This window comes from Chroicocephalus ridibundus, chromosome 5 (genome assembly GCF_963924245.1).
Source record: "Chroicocephalus ridibundus chromosome 5, bChrRid1.1, whole genome shotgun sequence".
NCBI lineage: Eukaryota > Metazoa > Chordata > Aves > Charadriiformes > Laridae > Chroicocephalus > Chroicocephalus ridibundus.
In genome coordinates this window covers 73,056,715-73,077,322 of record NC_086288.1, presented here as the reverse complement: position 1 = coordinate 73,077,322, position 20,608 = coordinate 73,056,715, and the positions used below count along the sequence as shown (strand labels likewise).

General features: G+C 43.5%; 1 protein-coding gene across 4 annotated transcripts in view; it reads left to right on the top strand.

Annotated features, from left to right (window-relative positions):
* DLC1 (DLC1 Rho GTPase activating protein) overlaps positions 1-20,608 on the top strand; it is a 275,274-nt gene that overhangs the window by 230,911 nt on the left and 23,755 nt on the right. For 3 of the 4 annotated variants that reach the window (XM_063337039.1, XM_063337038.1, XM_063337040.1), the window contains 2 exons: positions 16,172-16,243; positions 19,321-19,402. In XM_063337039.1, the coding sequence (XP_063193109.1) occupies positions 16,172-16,243; positions 19,321-19,402 (154 nt within the window). Of the gene's footprint in view, positions 1-3,259; positions 3,391-16,171; positions 16,244-19,320; positions 19,403-20,608 lie in introns of those variants that run through there. The other variant, XM_063337041.1, reaches the window with a different exon arrangement.

Sequence of the window (20,608 nt, the reverse complement as noted above, 5' to 3'; positions counted from 1 at the left end):
AAAGGAAGACTTCTGGAGCAGAGAGCCCGTCAATTACAAGCAGTAGATCAGTGCCTGTGTTTATGCAATATAATGACTTTACTATGTATTTCGTTAAAAAGTACTTTGGAAAGATGCTTTCCTTCATTCTGTGATTCTCCAGTAGGTGAAACAATAGTTTTCCTTCCCTGAAAGCAATGGGCTGTTAATGCCGCTTATCTCTGAGAAGTGATAGTGCAAACACTCCTTGTCAAGAGGCCCGAACAATTACAGACTCCTTAAAATAATTACTTCTCAGTAAAGTCAAGTGCTAGAAAACGCAAACTTAATTATTTCGCTGACAATGGTTGGAACATGAAGGTCCTTTGGACTGTGGAAATGCTGAAGACAAATATCCCAGCGGAGAAGGAATCCGAGCCTAGAGCCAGAGGCCTGGAAACTCGGGCCGAAACGGCTCTATCATCTATCATGCGGTGGCGAAGAGGATATTAATACTGGCATTTAGCATTGCAATCGTGTGTCTGACAATCCTGGGTTTGTACCAGCAGGTCAGTTGACTAATTACGAACCGGGACTTCTCTGTGTGCTGCACTATTTCGAGGAAAAAGGATGGGAAGGGCACAGTTAACCATGAAGGCATTTGGGCCTGGGAGGGAAAACAGAGGACAATCAAGTCCTTATTATTAGATGCCAGTCCTGCGAATCACTCCCTTATGCAGTGACAACAGAAGGAGAATTCACCTTTTAAAGTGAATAATTGTGCCTGTCGGGCAGTCCTTTACAATTACTTCACCATCCAGCGAGAGCTCATTGATTGCATTAAGGATAACAGTACTCCACAGAAACAATCCTCTTAGGCAGGCTGCTCCTAAAATCCTGCCGCGCCGCGTCGCTGGCAGGCAGCTCACTGCTCTTTGAATAGCCAGAGAGATAAAGAAATAAAAATATTAAAGGCTCCACCGATTTCACAACGCTCTTTAAAGGCGGGTGAGCGATGAGGGGGGTTGCGGCCTGCTGAACACCCATGCCTCAGGTGGAATGCTCCTCTGAGCACGTTTTACAGCGAACGCGACACCCGGTGCCTTGCTTTTCAGCTCCAAGAACATGCCCGCTTAAGTAGCCCTATAGAATTCCAAGTTAAAATGCAAGCCAGAGAGACTGCGTGTCTTCTAGGGTTGATAAGAAACTTAGAATCAAAGCCTTTCTCTTTCAGATTGCCAGCAAGAATCTAATCCAGGTCAGTGATAATCCTCCGGCATCTATTAAAGCGATGATCCCAGCAGACAGGCTGCTCCATCACAAAAGTCACTGGTTCGGACATTGCTGAGGGAATCCACAAAGACTAAATGAGGATGGAGATTCCTCCTTTGCTGTGGGAGCCGATTAGCTTTGCCAGCAGAATAGGAAAGCTGAACTAAAGCACAAACATGGTGTTTTATCATCAGCATCATCATTCATTCGCTATTTTACAAAGTGGTAGAGGTGGGACTGATAACCCTTGATGTAACTACCGAGAGCTTCCCATCTTCCGTGTCTGGGCCACATTTGTTGAGTATTCACTGATCTCGTCACCTCTTTCAGAAGCCTCAGACAAAACTCTCTGACTTCAAATTCTTGGTTTGCATCTATCACACAACCTTTTCACTTCGTATTTTACTTCACTGCCACACACGTCTCCTCCTCTCGTTCCTAGCTTTTTTCAGCTCCCTTTCACACTGCCAGGTCCTCCAAACCCTTCCCACTTTTTTCTGCAGAGTAAAAGTCCGTTCTCTCCCTCTTCAAAATCTTCCTGTGGGTCCTATACAAAAGCTTCCCATACAGAGATGCAGGCTTGGTCCAGGAAACAGCCCAGGCAGTGCGTGTTTACAGGAATAAACCCTGCTTTTTACAAGGTATTAACTTGACTCGCGGTGGTCTTCTGGTTCCAGCATTATCACTGTGATGGAAACGCCTTAGTACCAGCATGCTTTTCTACGTGCTCTGGATTTTTTTTTTCCCCCTTCCTTTTGAGGATGCTTATTGGAGAAACAATTTCTCTCTTTTCTAGAATTCGGACTCTGAAAATCACACACGGTGCGTAACCAGCGTTCTCCATCTCCTGTCATGACTATTCTGTCGCATCCTAGTCTATCAAGTGCAAAAAAAAAGTCTAGACAATACAGACAGAAAGCCAGTTAGACCGGGGTTACCTTGTCTGTTCAACAGCTGGGGCGTAGCATATGTCTGTCTTCCTTCTGTTAGAGTTAAGAATTCGCATTTTAGGGGCCTGACCCACCTTGTAAACATATATGTGGGTGCCTTACAAGAAGCATTCAAAAATGCAGGTAAATGTGGCTGTGCCAAAAAGACCTGGAGCGTTTGGATACGAAGAGGTAATTGATTAAGCAGGTAACATATGTAAAGTCAAGCTCGAAGATATAGCGCAGTTCCAGCCTCTTCTGGGCTATTAAAGTAAATTAATGACCTAGAGCTGTGTAGGGGTTTCCAGAAACAACACTATAATAGCCAACTGGCCACAGTTTGCAGCCTATAGAAGGGGGAGATGTTTATTCTTCAGCAAATTGCCTGCTCAGGCACCACACCATATATACTCTATATCTGACAGAACACAGAGCAGAAACGACAACTGAATCTTAGAAAAACACCAGCAAGTATAAAATATATGATGTTGGCTTGGAAGCAAACGCACCAATCATAATCTGTGATGGGACCCAGATATTTTCAAAATTTCGCAGTACTCTTTTTACCTGCTGATAGTTTGGCAGCTGGGATTTTTTGTGCCATTTTTAAAGCCTGGAATGCGAGCGTCAACCGAGAAATAAGCGTTCGAACAATCCCCACGAAATAGAATCATAGAATCATAGAATGCGTTGGGACCTTTAAAGGTCATCTAGTCCAGCCCCCCTGCAGTAAGCGGGGAATATACAGGGCAGAAATAAACAGGGGAGAAAACGGCGTAGGGAGTGACTCCCAGGCGCAGAGCTATGAAGCCAGGTTTTGCTTCCCTGTCCCCAAGCCATGCCTGTGGCGGTGCTGTGGTCCCCACAGGGACACCGCTTGTTGGTTTCCATCCAGCTCCAGCCTTTGATGATGTGCGGGCATTTGAACCGTTTCACAGCGCTTTTCGCCACCCTTTTTCGCACCGGCATCTCCCCCCCCCCGCCCCCGCCCACCCTGCGCGGCTCCCTTCGGCTCAGCATCCCCCCCCCCCCCCCCCCCAGAAACGCTCCGCGCCTCAGGGGGTTGCGGAGCGGCGCGGAGCGGGGCGGGCAGAGCGGGGCGGGGGCCGGGCGGAGCGGGGCGGGGGGCGGGGGCTGGGCCGGGCCGGGCCGCTCCTCCGCGCCGGGGGCCAGTTCCGAGGAGGAAGGCAGGGAGGAAGGCAGCCCCGCGGAGGCACCATGATCCTCACACGTAAGCTCGGGCTCTGACCCGTGGAGGGGGGGAAGAAGGCGGTGGCGGCTGCGCGTCCCGCGGTGCGGTGCGGTGCGCGGTGTGCGGTGCGTCCCCAGCCGCGGGTCTTTCGCCCCCGTCCGTATTGGCGGGGGTGCAGAGCCCCAGGTGAGAGCCTTGGGGGGCTTTTGCCGGCGGGGGAGCGCCGAAAGGGTTAATACCCGCGGGAGAGAAAGCGCGGAGGGGGCGCGGAGCGGCGCGCAGGATGCGGTCTACTTCTGTGCATGGCACCCTGGCCATCTCTTTTCTTGGCGTTTCGGTTTTTTTTTTTCTTTTTTTGCCTTTTTTTCAGGGCACCCTGGCCATCTCTCTTTTGGAGTTTCGGTTTTTTTTTTCCTTTTTTTTCCTTTTTTCCTTTTTTTTCCTTTTTTCCTTTTTTTTCCTTTTTGTTCCTTTTTTTTCCTTTTTTCCTTTTTTTCCTTTTTTTTTTTTTTTTTTTTTTTTACGGGAGTCCTTGCGAGCCGGGAGACGTAGAGTTTCTTTTGAAGTTCTCCGTAATTAGCCCGGTGGCTCCCCCGCTCTGTGCGGCGGTGGCGAGCCCTGGTGTCACCCCGGCGGCTTTGATCCCGGTGGAGGAGCGGCACCTCCTGCCAGCCGGGATCGACCCCCCCGCCGCCCCCTTCTCCCGAAGAACAGAAGAGCGATGCTCTTCTCCAGCCGGGCAGTCTCACCTCCCCTCTCACCCTCCGCGTTCCTACAAACACCCACCCATGACTTTCTTCCACCATAACTGTGAAGTTGTTGAGCGGTGTGTTGTCATTAGCCTAATGAGCACTATTGCCAGTCAAGGGCACTTTTCGCACAACAATTCCCCCCCCACCATCCCCCCCATTCTCTTTGGGAAAATTCTCTTTCACTGGAAGAAATAACTACATTTAAACGAAGTATTTAACTAAGCCAGAAGGTTCTGCCTGATGTGTCATAGTACTTAACCATGTGAATTGAAAGAGTGGGGAATGTAATTTTATTTTAGACATCAATTATAGATGCTTTTATTTTTTTTTTTACAGGAGTTAGTGTGATCTGTTTGAATTGCCCTGCCCTGACTGAGAAATCCCCAGCAGCAAATCAGTAAAAATGCTCTGAGTCAGGTTAAGTTTTAAGGCTTTTTGTAGTGAACTTCAGGAAGATTAATAGATAAGCAGGTTTCATACGAGCCTCAGAGTATGAATCTATCAACAGTTCGGTGCCAGATGGACTCAGCATCCGTCTGGCAACCAGGCTACTGCTGGCCGACAGCGCGCACAGTTGGTATTAGGCGCTGCTGTTGATTCCGCAGCTGTAGCCTGCTATCTCGTCTTCCAGGTATCCTTATTGATGTCCTGTAGGCATCCTGATCCCCGTCTCCCGGTAGAAACAACAAAAAAGAGAAAGGCTGAGGTGGCCAGGAAGTGGGATCCATGTCTCCCTAGCAAATGGTTTTGGGTTGCTCCTTCAGTTTGCCTGTGGGATCCTGATTAGGGCTGAGATTCTCCGAGTATGGAATATATGTATATGCAACAGTATACGTAGGTATTGTTTTAAGAAGATCCCTTTCATCTGCAAGTTCATAGGAATCAAAGCATTTGGAGCTACTTTTTGTAACCTCTGGGACTTCCTGATCTCTTTTTCTTCTTTTAAAATAACTTGGTTTGTTAATTGAGAGGTTTTTTTATCAAAAGGAAGTGCGGATACATTGTTTTAAACACCAGGGAGCTATTGTTAAATTTAATTTCTAAGTGGTAGTTAAAAGGAGGGATGTATCTTGTCATGGTTTTATTTGGGTTTTGAATCTCAGTTGTATAGATTCAGTCCAGGATTTTTAATTCTTCAGCCAGGGTCTTCCCAGCCAGTTCTGCAGCTGCCCTTGCTGGGCCAGAGAGAAAGACTGATGCTGGTCGTGGAAACTCACAAGTACCCCTTGTATTTTGCCTCTGGTGGGGGCAGGAAAAAGGTACTGCCGTTGTTCTTCTGTACTAATCTCGAATGTTTATATTTGGATTCCTAGAAGGAGATGAGAGGTGACTTGGTTTTACTTTCCTGGTTCTTCTAATTCATTACATTCTAGGCAATGGTTTGTTTGAGCCATGTGAATTTATGAGTTCTGCAAATATTTAGAGATGCAGTTTGCATGATAAAGTTTTTTGCTGGTGAGAATACCACAGTATGTTATGTTTGGGCTTCTTTAGAGATTCAAACTTCTCTTCCAGTTCCCCTCTGATTGGAGTTTTGCTGATGGCTTCAGCATAAACACAACTGCACCCTTGGCTGGTTAAAAGGAGATGGAGGAAGAGAACTCATGTGCTTAACAGGATGGTCCTGTACTGTAAACAAGAGCTTTTCATGCTTAACTATCCTTCCTAGCAACAGGAAGAAGGAAATGAGGCTATGCAAAAGGACCCTGACACATTTCAGACAATGCCAGACCCACCCTCGCATTCATACAGTATAGCCAGAAGACTTGGGGAAATAAAAATAACTTCAGATGTTTCCCCTTCCTTCCTGTGCATATTATAGAAATACAGCAATCAAGTGATCTGCAGTTCACAGAAAACTTGCTGGTTTGATCTCCACTGAGTAAAGAGATGATGCCCCTATAAAATTTATATATCTTCATTGGGTATTATATTGTTCTGCTTACAGTTTCATCCTTGGTATTTCCCTGGGTCAATGAACTACAAAGCACTATATCCTCTCTAGTGATGAGTGTAGATAGCCAGTAATTTTGTTAATTTCAGCAATTCCAGGCATATTTCTTGCTTGTACCTATGCCATCAGTAATTCTGATTGGTGCAGGTATCAAGATTGTCTTGCGTGTTTTTTGGTTTCCGAAGTTTTTTCCAAGTTTTTTTCTTTTTTCCTTTTCATTTTCTGTTCTATTTCCCCCCCTTCTCCTGTTTTAAGGAGGAAAAAAAAAAAAAAGAGGTCTGTCTTACAACAAGGATGAGCATGTCTCATGAAAGGGGCGCAGGACTGGGCTGTGATTGGAGCTTTCTGGTTCTTTTCACTGGGCACTTATTCTGCCACAGGCCTCTTGGTATACTATACCATTGACATAACTGGTAGAAGTAAAATGAAGTCAAGAATGACTTAATTCACTGAGTTTCATTACCTGAAAGTCACAGGTAATACTACACATCTTTCTGAAGTATTTCGTTGTCTTTAGAAGAGCATGCTAAGCATTGTTATTTGTTAGCATGAATGTTCTTTCAAATATTGACCAGGATTTGTTTCCCTTGAGAAGGACTGTGTTAGATGAGACTGGATCAGGTAAAATATTACCCGATCTCTCTTCTAATGAAGACACAATATGATGACCCACTTATGGCAGGGACATTTTTTTTTTAAAGCCCAAAATGGTGCAGAATTCCTTAGGCTTGGTCTTAAATATATTTATTTTATATTTATCTAAAAGTGTCCACTCAAATGCTCATCTCGGTCTGTGCAAAGAACGCCTCCTGGGGAGATGCATGAAAGACATCCGCTGAAGCCAGCGGTGGACACGGTTTGACCTTCCCCAACCTATTCTTGCCATTTGCTGAAAATTTGGGATTAAGAAAAGTACACCCCCCTACATTCTTGCGTTTTGGGGGTGGTCTTTCTGCGACCCTGTGGATCCACAAAACTGGATGCTCTGCTGACCACCCTTCCCTCTGCCTCTGGTAGCAGAGACATGTCTCTGATGTGCCTCTGGTAACAGATTTCCTGTGCGTTATAAGATACAGGAAACTTTCCAGAGTAAAGCTTCATGAACCATTTTAACTTCCCTTCTTCTTTCCATACATAGTCTCTCTGCTTTCTTTTGCAGTGTTGCGTTGGCTTTGCAGTGCCTGGACCATTGCCATGGCTCTGCTGTATCTAGACCATTCCCTTATCCCCAAAGGTAAAGTTGAAAGGTGTGACCATTAGGTCAGGTACCGAGAAAAGCATTTGCAAGTGTGCAGGATCACAGACAGAATACAACTGTCTGAAATATCTGGAGAGAAGAAGTTCATAGTAATATTTGCTTTGGGAAAATCCACGTTTGCATCCTTAGTTTTGATGTAGGGACAACAGGCTGGGAGACCACCAGCTTTATGCCGGGCTGTTTCACTGCCACTGGTATTTTGTATCTCGTGTTGTATCATCCACACGGGGTGCAGTCTGGGGACTGGGTCATCAGTGAGGCAAGCACTAAATGGTTACGATGCAAAGGTAGTGCTTCCATATGGTTCTTCTTACGTGTGCAGATGGTTTTGAGGTTCAGGCTTAACGAGCTAGAAGAAGTAACTGTCTGTATAAAATCTGCTTTCCTCTGTGTAAACTGTTGAGACAGTTCATATCGGCTCTTACACCATTATTATTTCTTAGATCTGAACAGGTAGCCCAGACTTTGGGCATTTTTAGACAAAGTATCTGTCATGCTGGATCTATTCACCTTGGCCTCCTTCTGGAGCTCAATGAGCCTTTGATTTGAGCTTTGCATACAGTGTGCAAGTTTACTAGCTGGCAGGCAGGGTGCAATGAAAGAATATTAGGCTGAGCTTGGGAGTAGCAATGGTTAATGTTTGCCCTTCAGTATGTTCCCAAAGGTCATTCTAACCAAGTCATTTCTGAGAGAAGAGAAGGTTAAAGCCATCTTCTGTTTCTCAGTCTTTGGAGGAGGATTCGTTTCTCACTCTGGAATCTGTCAACATGACCTCCTTCAGAGGATTTGACTAACTGCTTTCTCTGCTCCAAATAATCCTCCTCCAAGACCACCCTGTGTTAATCAGGCCAGATAAATAATCCACGTGCCCAATTATTTCTTAAGGTTTTCTCAAGTTGCTTGACATCTTGTTCCTCTTCATCTGTGAACCTTCTTAAAAACAAATGGGAGAAGACCATCTTTAATCTATAAAAAGAACCGTTCTTTGGCAGGAAAATTGCCATATGAAGCTTTGGTTTTCTGTTTAAACAAAGTTAGTTTTTAACTTTATATTGCGTTGTTTTCTAAATTTCTTTCTTAATCCTCCTGTATATGCTCAAAATGCCAAAACTATTTAGGAATAAATTACGATTTACAATGTGAACCAGAAGTTGTGATGGTTCTTTTATGTCCAAGAACATGCTTTCCCACAGTCTTCAGCAAATTGGGAAGCAACGCAGCTGACTTTGGGCAATTAGAAACATACGTAATAGTGTGAAAATAAGCAATAACTGCAATCTGTTATGGAATGTATAGGGAAAGTGCTTGACAGAGATGTTGGGAATATCCTTTATTCCTGTATTAAATCCTGAAATTATGCTGCTTTGATGCTTTTCTGAGTGTAACAGTTGCTCCAGGTCCTCTCAATGGAGGGGAGGACCTCCATGCTCTTGGGCATGGTGGTTGTGCCATCTCTGCCCCTCTGCCATCAGGCACTGCCCTTCCTTGAGCTCTGATGAACCCCAGGGATGCTCCCCGCGCTTGGGATGGGGCTCACAGCATGACTGGCCTTAGAGAAAGCATAAGTCTCATTTTAAATATTTTTGGGGGTAAAAATAATGAGGAGAACTGTGAAACTGATCACCCTTATTCCTAAAAAAGTCATGTTGGATTTTAGAGACTCATGGGATCCATGTTGGGATGGGCTTTATTCCTCTGAAATTCATGGAGGCTCCCATTGATTTCAGCAAGTGTTGGCTCAGTCACTGAACATTTTAAGTGTTTTCATCAAATGCTGTCTTTCATGCTAACTTTTGAGCTGAAAAACTTTTGAAGTGATTTCAATGTGCTGAAGACTATGAAAAGGACATTCAAGGTAATTAGATTTTGATTCACAAAAGCGGTATTGTGTTTCCTGTGCTTGCCAAGAGGATTGGTGAGCAATTAAAGCTGCTGTATTGTGTAACCTGGTACAGTTAGTAGGGAGGGAAATTACATACAGCCAACATACACCTATGTGGATGTTTTGCAAACCAGTCGGAGATATATATATAGAAATATATATAATTATTTTAATTTGGCTTTCATGATTAAGGAGATAATCCAACTTATAACCCCATCAGTGGAAGTAAGCCATTTGCTCTTTCCAAAAGCTCTGCTGGAAAAAAAAAAATGGTGTTCAAGCTTCCTGATTTTCTTCAGAGAAAATATCAATATATGATCTTAAACATCTGTTTCCTTACTTCTTCATCTGTTCCCACACAAATTCCAAACATACTCTGCTTCTTCTCCCAGTGTCCTGTGGTTTATACATAACACCAGCAGCATAGTTACTGTCTTGCTGCAAGGCTCCAGAACTTGAAAAAACCATCCCCATGTTTAACCCAAAGCCAGCAGGAACACAAGGAGAGTGTTTCTTCGGTCGTCATCACATAGTTGAGAAATGTTTGAGTACCATTCTGCACCACCACCTCTTTCTAGGGTTTTTATGACTAGAAAACAGTATATATATTTGGTGTCATATATGGTTTCTTTCAAGAACTTGTCTTTTTTGCCCCCCAGAGAGTTCTTGGTTAGAAATATTTTTTTTCAAATTGTGCGTGCATCCGTATCTGCTTGAATTGACTGCTGAGGCACGCAGCATTACATGGAGATCATAACGTGTATCGTTTGACTGTGGAAGGTAGTTAGAAGCACAGTGAGATACAGGAGCACATCACAATGGGCAGCTGCTGTTGCAAAATGTACGTTACGCTTTAAAGGTGACAGGAGAAAAGGGACCCTCTCAGGAAGGTGTTTGGCTTTCACTTCAAAACCTGCAAGCTCACCATCAGTTCAAAAGTCAGGCCTGTTATTCTCTCGGACTCACTGGTTCATCCAGAAATGAATCCTTCGTGGGCTGAACGTGTCAAACTGGTATTTTAGGATAGCGGTGTAAGATTGGATTGTTCTCTTAGAATAAAAAGAGATTCCAACCGTGTTAGAAATTTGGCAAGAGCTTTTAATGGGATTTTCAGAATTCTCAAGCTTTTAGTGGTTGAATGTTTATTGACAAACTCACCAAGTTCCTGTGTTTGTTTTAAGGGCATTATCCTTATAAAATGCTGTTCTTCATTAATTACGGTTTTTTTCTTGCTACGTGCTGCTTTCTTGAAAGGTGTGGAGCGCTAAGATAATGATACTGCCTAAGGAATATTTTACTATATAGGTTTGAGAAAAACCAGACTTATGAAAAGGAATTTAATTATTTTCAAGCTGCAGCCACATATCTTCAAAGGGAAAACCATCTGAGGCCACGGACGCATAGCAGGCTAACTCTTAGGAAGTCACACTGCCCCAACTTTAAAGGGCTGCAGGCATATGACATTGCCCAGAACTGATTTATCATTTTTGGTGCCTGGCCTGCTCATTTGTAGACAGCTGCCATAGTGCAGGTTTTTTTTTCTTTCCCTAGATTGTCTCAGATTTCACATCCGTGTTCATGTATCTAGAGACGGAGGGGCTGGAAGAGCGGGATCACGTCTAGCGTTGGGACCACAGTTCACATGTCAGGGATGTAATTCAAGCACTTGGAAAAATGATTGCTTGTACTTCGGCAGTGGAATTCTATCCAGAGAAGAATATTTCTCATATATACCACAGCTGGTCTTAAAAAATATGATCCTAAATGATCTCAAGCTTCTTAATAGCTCAGGACAGTGTTTTGCAGTTGAACACAAATTTTGCCAAGCGGCAGAAATTTCAGAGGGACGCATATGGCAACAGGCAATTTCTGATACAGGCAGAAAAAAAGAGGACAAATTTCTGAGCATTGCAAGCCCTTTTGCAGCCATTAAACTGGAGCATCGGTCCTGGATGGGAAAGAATTGTCTGTGTTGCTCCATCCGTGCCTTAGAAAACAGGCAGGTAGTTTTATGCATTGCAGTAAGGAGCAGTCGGGTTCGTCTGCAGCTGCCATGGTGAGAAATCAGACTCTGCATCCCATGGGAGAGACTCTCTCCTGTAAGCTAATTCGGGAAGGTTGTTTTGTATTCAATTTTTACTTCTTTTTTTTTTTTTTTTCTTTCTTTCTTCTGAGAAAAGGAAATAGTGAATTTCTAAACTAAAATCACCTGGTCAAAAATTAAGACCAAAAAGAACCCTAAACAAAATGGTTATTACGTATGGCATTGGAGTGGACCTTCGGCAACGAAGCCCATTTTTGCTGAAATGTGATTTTAACAGCATTGATTTGACCAGTCCCGCTACAGATTTTTACAATCTGATCTCTTAACAGAGCCAAAAGGTGAGATGAGTGGAGCTGGTGTGTGGAGGTGCTAATATGGCTATAAAGGTGGCTGAGTTGAGGCAGGAGGAAACCATCTGCTTGGAAGAACTGTTCGTATGATGTTTAGCACTTAGGTGAAAATGGAGCCAACACATGACTGTACAAAGATACATCTGCTTGGCACCTTGTCCTGAAGACGCTGAGGGAAGGGGTGCTTAAGTTGTATGGTCGCATGGCAGCAAAAAGCAAGGAAGAAGAGGAAAAGGAAAACAGAAACCCTTCTAACTTTTTAATAGCTCTTACTGATCCTAGCTAGACTGCTATGATTATTTTTTTTCTCAAAGGGCATAACTGCAACATCAAACTCTGCGGGTTTTATTTTCTAGAGGAAGGAAGACATCCTCCAATGAAAGACTATAGACATCTTAGAGTTCTCCCTCCTGCAGTTGCAGGATCAAACAAGGTGTGAATTGAGATATTTTCGCTATGACGTTTTAAACCTGCAAACTTGCAGGGCCAGGAACCAAGATTAACCAAAGTTAAACAAAAAGGAAGTTAGAAGTTTCTACTTTTCACTTACCAGTTTGGGGAAGAATTGGGTCGTCCTAACCCCCCAGGAAGTGGGTAAATAAGGACTAATGGTTCCCAACCATACACAAAAGGAACTCCTACCCTTGATTTGAGCGTGGAGGCCTGCTTTGTGAAACGGACTAACAAATAAAGCTGCTTCCAATAAAAATTTCCTGTTTCCTCTTTAACACATTTGCCTGCTGTTTGCTTACACGACACCAAGAATAAAGACTTCATTGTAATCCTTTTTGGGCTTTTTTTGTTTTGGTTTTTTTTTTTTTTTTTTTACTTTCTAAGAGAATTTCTTGTGTATCAGGACATTTAGAAATAATAGCGTGATTTCTTTCTTGCGTACAAGAACCTCCTGCTGCTGGGGGAGGGCGCGGGACGCACATCTGAAAAGCTGCACATACATTTCTTGCCTGGAATGTGTGCTGAATTGTAGTTTATTGTAAAGGTTTTAGCTGGCGAGGATGTTTGGTTCAAAAAAAGGAAGCGGCACCACAGGGATGGAGCGGGGAGGAGGGAGTAAGACCAGTCCCTTGCCCGCAGCAGCTTCTGTCAGCTCAGCTGCCGGGGTCTTCGTCGGAAAGATGCTCGTGGCGGGAAATTGCTTTGCATATCATGGCAGATTAATTAGGACTGAAGTGGGGTTTCCCTGACATGGGTTGGAAAGCGGTGTAGAGTTCTTCTGCCAGCTCCCTCTCTTCCCTGTGGCTCTCGGCTGGCCCCAGCCAAGCAGATGCTGTGCTCGGCAGTGAGTTGGTGGCTCAGGTAACGATCTGTAACCCAGGTCCCCTGGGAGACTGAACGAAGGCTTCTGGGTGCTCCGTCCCTTCTAAAACGTCTTAGAAGTAGTGGGAAAATCTGATTTTGGAAGCTCTGCTCTTCTCTCTTTTGTCCCTCGTTATCCCAGTTGCCATAGATCCAGATGACAAAGACTTGCACGTGTTCCCATGTCCACCTGGGTATGAAACCGTGGCGGCTGGCAAACCAAGAGTCCCAGGGCTGATGCTGCTGAGCTGAAAGAAGAGCTGGTATTTGGAAAGCGTGGGAATGAGCTTTCTCCTCTAGCGTAGTTTAAATTATTTGGCCAGAATCTCAGGTTTAACTAATGTATTTTATTCTCAAAGGCAGTTTCCAGTTAAGTTGTGGTAATGAACTTTTTACCTATAGAAACTTTCAGCTGCTTAAGTTTGTGTCTCTTATGTGAGGAAGCTTGTTCTGTGTACTCAGCTTTCTGTGCAGCCTATTCAGCGCAGCCCGGGCTGGATTCTCCCTCCGGCTGTGTTTTGATCTGCCTGAATTTCACATACATACAGAGTTTTGTTCTTACACTGGCTCCTCGGTAACCAGCAGGGTTGAGATGGGGAAACTGGACTGGAAACAACCTTCCCCTTCAGCTGGTCACAGCGCATCGGTACAGCCCAGGAGCAATCCTGGGTTTGGCCAACTGGAGTTGAACGAAAGGAGCTGCTTTTTTAGGTCCTGCCTCTGCTCTGCCACCCGTATCCCTGCCACATCCCTTTCTGACGCAGGCGTTGGGTGGATGGAGGTGACACAGAGAGAGCCCTGGCCACAAGGGGACTCCTTGGCCCCTTCTCCAAACCCCTCGCACTTCCTAGGACTTGCAAGAGGAACCAGAGCCTGGAGCTATGGCTTTCCCAAAATGTTTGAGATGGGAATGGGGAAAATACTGGTTTTAAACCCTTGGTGCTATGTGGTGCCCAGCCCCAGGTGTTTGCCGAGCCCAGTCCATGGACAGGTGTACCGGTCTTTTATTATTCTCTGCAATTTTTGTGGCCGACCAGGAATAACTCAGTTGTTCTGTTGCCTAGATAGGCTTCTTGGAGGATTCTCAAAGGTATTTTGAAAGCAAATATGCTGTGAAAATCCCAAAAGCTCCTGACGCCTGGGTGCCCAGAAAATATGACTTCCACATAACTTGCGTACGTATTTGCAGAAAAGATACACAAAGCTTCTATAGAGAACCTTTAAAAAAAAAAGTCTGATAAATGCATATTCTTAATTTTCTAGCTCTAGAAATATTTTACACCTGGGGTGCTCCGTAAAGGATCTGTGAACAAATATTTAAACACATTTAAGGGCCACTGTAGTAGTAAGGAATCTGACACTTTTTTCAATTACGCTACAAGCATCTACCTGCATTTTAAGGTAAATACTGGTTATCAGGGATCCTTTTTTTTTAAAAGTTTTAAATCAAGTAAAATTCTCATTCAATCCAGAGAGTTCTGCAGGATGTGACCTGTAAGATAGTTAATTTTATTTCAAGTACTCTTAAAAATTAATTGCAAATTTTTTTACATTAGTATTTTCATTGCTTCTGCGACAGTAACATTACGTTGTTTGTTCTTGCTTTAGCAGTACAAGTTTTAAATATATCTTAGATTCTTTTTTTTCCTTCTTTATTAGCTTTCCCGTGTATTTCCTTAGGATACCGAAATTAAAATACTACTTTAAGCAAAGCTTCACAATCGCTTGCAATTGGGATTGAAGAATGCTTTTTCTTAATGAGTAGCTAAGTCAATATGTCAGTACGTGCTTGTTCTCATGTGGTCCCATAACCCAAAGGTGAAGCAAACACAAGTTACACAAATGCCTGCTTGTCCTGACTTTGGGGAGAGTGGATTTTTAGCTGTTTATTTATCTGGAATGCTGTGCTTTGGCTCACCTTAACCCCTTGGTTTGGGTATGTATCTCAGCAAAGAAGTCTGGCAAAGCACAAATATTTTAACCCTGTTGTAACTACTTGGAAAATTAGAGGGGGATTGCTGTCATTTTGGAGATGCCAAAACGTGCTTGCCGGTTCTTCCAGTTTTAGCTGTGTACCTGTATCTCAGTGGGAATATTTCATAACGTGCCAAAATCTTGAGTTATTTTACTTGTGTTATGCCTGGCTCTTCGCTGCCCTTATGCAGTAATGTGTATTCGGAGCAATTCTGAGCAAAAACCCTTTGCGCATGGTTTCTGCAGCAGGTAGCAATAGTATCCTTTCCAAGTAGGTGGCAAAATTGCCTACTGAGTTGGACATAATGAAGCTTTTCTTTTCTGGTCCATCAAGAAGAGTGAATATAATCAAAGCCAGATGAACTTTAAGAGTTTCTGATTGCTCACTGTCTGTTTGATCAGTTCTATGCAGGGAGCTAAATTCCCAGTAGCACTTTTGTGAATGTTTAGAACAAAATTAACCGAATCTGTTTCCTGAACACTTGGAGAATACCCTAAATACCTTTTATTCCTAGTTTGAGCTAATAAGATAACAGTTTCTTTATTTATGGTTGCATTAGGTAATAAATGAATTTATGTATAATTTATTCACAGACCAATATAACCCATGCTCAGAATGTTTCCTTTCTTTCTGTGTCAGGTATATGTATGTGAAGAATTTAATTTTGCGGGATGCTGTTTTGGGTTGTGTGAGGGAAAGTTAGCTGAATTTCCTGTAATATACCACGTAACTCATAAATGCCATGAAGACCTCCAGTGAAACCAGGCCCTTGTTGGGTAGTAAATACGCGCTTGAGTGAGATGCAGTACAGTGTGTCGGTTGTTCTTGGGCTTGGGTCTGTCAGTACTGTCTACGAGATGTTAAAGCGCACAGTATTACAAGCTCTGCTGGGAATTTCTGTCAAGACAAAATAGTTGTGCCAAGAGGATCATAAGACTTGTTGACCAAATGCCACTCAAGTTGGTTGCGGTGGTAGTTTCTCTAGTGTTAACAAAACCTGTACGGAATAATCCGTAACTCCTGCAGTTTTCATCTGTGCTTGTTTCTCTTTAACTATTAAAATGATGAGCTGTTGGTAAATCGCGGATGAATGCCGGTGACCTTCCGGAATCTAAAATATGTTTGATCATGAGAAGAAAAGCAAACTGGGATAAGCAAACCTCTGTCTCACTTCAAAGTTGCTGAATATCTCCATGCTTATTTTGTAACTGGAGTAGTAGCAGTGGTGGAGAGGAAGCTTTTGCTTTGCAGATCACTAATCGGAGGGTATCTTGTTTCTGTCCTCTTCCAGAAATCGAGGCCAAGGAAGCTTGTGACTGGCTGCGGGCTGCCGGCTTCCCGCAGTACGCGCAGCTCTATGAAGGTAAGGCACATGAGCTTGCAAGTCGATTGTCCCCTGGCAATTTTGGGACAATAAGATGTAATATTCACTGATAAATAAGGTTCAGGGGCACAACTGAAGTGCCAGCACATAAGATGACTTTTAGGGACTGGGCTGCTTTCTGCTACCTACTACATGCATGGATGTACCCAACCCAATGAGGCTCTGAAATACACCGGGTATTTAAATTTGTTCCAGGTTTCTGTTTTAGTCTGAATCTTCCAAATATCCTCATAGCACAAATCATATGTTATCCCCATGGTACATTCCCTGTAGTTAAAACATAAAAGAATCGTATTTTTGTAAATGTAATCATCCGCTGCTACGAGCCCAGTCTTAGAGAAACACAGAAGCTGTGTCCAGCTCCAACAGCCAGCTCTGCTAACGGAGCAGAGGTAGGGAATTCTGTGTGAGCATGGATGCATCTGCACGCCTCGTGATTCCCAAGTCCTGCGTGGTTTTTCCGAACAGTTTGAGTTGGTGTAAGACACAGGCTCACTATGAAGGGAAAAAAGAACATGGAAGCCATCGTTGCACAGATGTGCAGCTCCTCGAAGGGACGGCTGACTCCTGCACTCGCTTTATTTGTCCTTCTGTGGGATGGATTCACTGAGTGTCCGCTTTTACAAAGGTTTTGCTCAAGCGAAGCTATCATAGAATCATCTAGGTTGGAAGGGACCTTTAAGATCATCAAGTCCAACCACCCAGCCTAACACTGCCAAGTCCGCCACTGAACCATGTCCCTCAGCACCATGTCTGCCCGTCTTTTAAATACCTCCAGGGATGGTGATTCTGCCACTTCCCCGGGCAGCCTGTTCCAAGGCTTGATAACCCTGTCTCTCTAACCTACTAGGAACTTGCAGTTTTGGCATGCAGTTCTTACACTCTGATGCAGAGTAACATACGGAAGTTTGTTTTAAAGGGCGACATCCTAGAGGTCCTTTTTATATAGGTGTATTATCATTCAGAATTTCCCACCACCGCCACTAAAAATTACTTGCATTGTCATGAAATTATTATGCGCTCTTATCTGCCTCTTCTCTTCTATAAAACAAACTCCAGCTGCTGCTTGCAAGAATGAGCATAGAAAGCCCATTATTTACAGTGAATAACTGTTGGAAATTACAGCAAATGCTGAGCTGACCTTCTTGAAAAATGATCTCGTTGAGCTTTGATTTGCAGCTGCATTGGCAATATGAGATGATAATAGCGCTTTCAAAAGCAGCACTTGGCGAAACTTTTTCTTTGCCTGTTCAGAAATTAAATTTCCTTTTATTATTTCTCTTCCCCTTTTTTTTTTTTTTGTGCCAATGGAGATGCCAAGGTTTTCTTGGGATGCAGACAGAGCTGGGACTGTACTTCCACTCTTTGTTAAAAGGGGGGACAAGACTCCCATCTGAATACGTGGGCTTGTGGGTTTCGTGTTATGCTGAGCTGTAAATCTCCTAAGAAATTACTTGCAGTCAGAAAACATGTCCTACCTGATGGTTACCATTGTCCTACCTAAAGACCCTAAACTTCTATAAAGTTTCTAATGTAGGACCATGTCCTACCTAGCATCAAAAGGACCGCAGAGGTGAGAGCAAGGCCAGCCATACCCATTGAAAGGACAGCTGTCCTTATATGAAAACAATATACCATTGTCCTTTGCAAGCCCCCCTGGCAGCAGCAGCAACAACGAAAACAGCAGCAGCATAAATTAAGCATTAAAAAAAAAAAAAAAAAAGGAGTTGTGCAGGCTATGAGCTTCTTCCAAGTCACCTCTCTCACTTAAGTTCTCCCATGTGTTCTCTTGTGGGCACTCTAAGGTTCTGACTTTCTCGGAGGAAAAACTTACATTAGCTTACTGCTGAAAAATACCACTTGACTGTGCCAAACCCTTTAACTTGCACCTTGGGCGTAAAATAGTGAACCTTTGGATCAGTTGGGTCTAGTACAAGAGTTCTGAGAAGTCGCTGATACGGAGTGGTTGCACGCAGTGCGCATTTAAAATGGAGATTAATCAGTGAGCCTTTGTCAGTTGCTTTGCTAAAACTGCAGTTTTCTGTAGAAAAGCGAGAATTTCTTGCATTTCACAGAATGTGTCATAATTTTTTTGACAAATAGTTAATTTGAGAGTTTATCCATTGGTATTAAAAAAAAAAAAAAAAAGCCAGACTATTAATTACCTTTCCACAAATTTACACCAGTCCTATTCTTTTCATCATTTTGGCTCACTCTTTCCTAGTCTCTGGAGATTAAAATATTTTATAGACAATCCCTTGGACCAGGGATGATGTATGCAAGTGCAACAGTGCATTTGGAGTGTGTTCTTGTATTGCTGTGTGCCCTGAACACCCAGTGGCTTTGGTGGGAGTTGTGGCTGCGCAAGGAATGCCGGAGCAGGACCTGTATGACAGTCAGGAATCTGTGGAGGACAGTAAATAATATATATGTGGTTGCTGCTGCAGAGCTGTAGTAAATTTTCAGCTCTCTGCCAACATTGTTTCCTCCCCCTCACTCTCCCAATTGTTTATCTAAATAATCTCCTAAGGAAAGGAGGCAGCATGGGCTCCACGCAGCTTGGCTTGCTTTCATTTCACTCCATATCTCATTAATGTTGCAACAGTGTCAAACTTTTAAATAGCCTGATTAACAGCCAAGGAGATTCTGTTTTTCATTCTTTTCCAGAGATTTGGGGTTTACTGACCTTTCTTCTTTAATGTGAGATATTAGTACTTTGATGGAGAATGTCTATTTATTTAAAATAAAGCTAGCCTGAATCAGTTTCAGCCTCTGACGTCGGATAGGGAGTTCACATTTGCCTCTTTCCTTCCCCCGTTGTTTCATCTCTGCTTTGCTCATTTTACCCCCATTTTGCATATGAACTTTCAGTTATCAAAAGCTTGTACAGGAAAAGGAAGCATTTCTGGCATTTGAGATGGGAACGTGTGTTTACCCAAGAAGTGCCAATCACTGGCATCTTGCTGAGCTCAACTCGAAGCAGATGGTTGTTTTGAAATAGCTCACCTATGGGAATAAGAGTCGTTTTGATTCCTCAGCTGTCTCTATTCCTACAGATCTCCTTTTCCCGATTGACATCGCCCTAGTGAAGCGAGAGCATGACTTTCTGGACAGAGATGCTATCGAGGCCTTATGCAGGTAGGTGAAAAAAAAAATCACACTGCATTTTGAAACAAAAGTTTTCCTGTGTCATGGAAAGTATGACCTGGGGAAAGCATAACCTCAACGGAATTAGGTACCGTTAAATAACTATTTGCATGAGACCTTTTTATTACCCACCATCAGTATGCAGTTTTCATTAGAATAATATGTTGGGCTAAGTCATGTTTGGGGATCTTATTTAAAACAAAGTTGGAAGCAAAGTGGCGGGACTCTTTGTGATGAGTATTTCCTAGGCATATTTTTTATTATTATTCTTAATTTGCTTTCCTTACTAATTCCCGAACTCTCATGCTGACCTCAGCACATCACCCTGTGTGCACCGTGGTCACCATAGTGAACGTGGGTATGGCTGTAAGGGGTAATGGGAGCGAAGCGAAGAGTCTACCACCACTGCAAAGGCTGGCAGACCCTCAGGCATGGCTCCCGGTACCTATCTTTGTTGTTTAGGAGCTCCTTCCACAAACCAGTTCAACCCACCCCGCAAAAAGAGTCCGGATAGTTCCTCGCTGGGTTAATAAATTAAATCAGCCCGTGGAAAGGCATAATGAAGTTCAGAATAGGTGTGAAGGATGGGGCAGGACCCCACAGCCAGCTGCCAGGGCAGGAGGAGGGATGGGGAGAGAAAAAGAAGGAGCAAGACCTGCCGGTGTGCAGCAGTGTGTTTTTACAGAACTACAGCCTCAGCATTACCAGTTTTGTCATTAGGGAAGTTACCGTGGCCCCATCTGACACTGACCCATCCATCGGTTTCCTCCTCTAGTGTGCGTCCACAATCTTAAATGGCAAAAAAATGCCTGAACTTTTCATATATCCTATGACCCAGAAACGAGTGCAGTTTTCTGCCTCTGTCCTCCATTATGGCAGCTTTCCAAATTGTCTGCAAAATGAATGGGTTTGGATACTGCATGCATGATGTCTGCAACTCTAAATGTCAGTAACTCTAATGAATTACAAAACCCTTATAAGAAAGGCTTTAAGTTTATAGTGTTCTCATGCCATCACTGCCATACTTGGAAGGGAAAGAGAGGGACTGGAATGTGAAGTTCTTCAGAAATATTTACAAGATTTTCAAACTACGAAAACACATTTGTTGTCCCATCATTGGGAGGGGGAAAATCTCATTAACATTAAGATCACACTCAAGATCTGCCCTGCTCGAGTGTAGGGCACCTCTGCCATTCA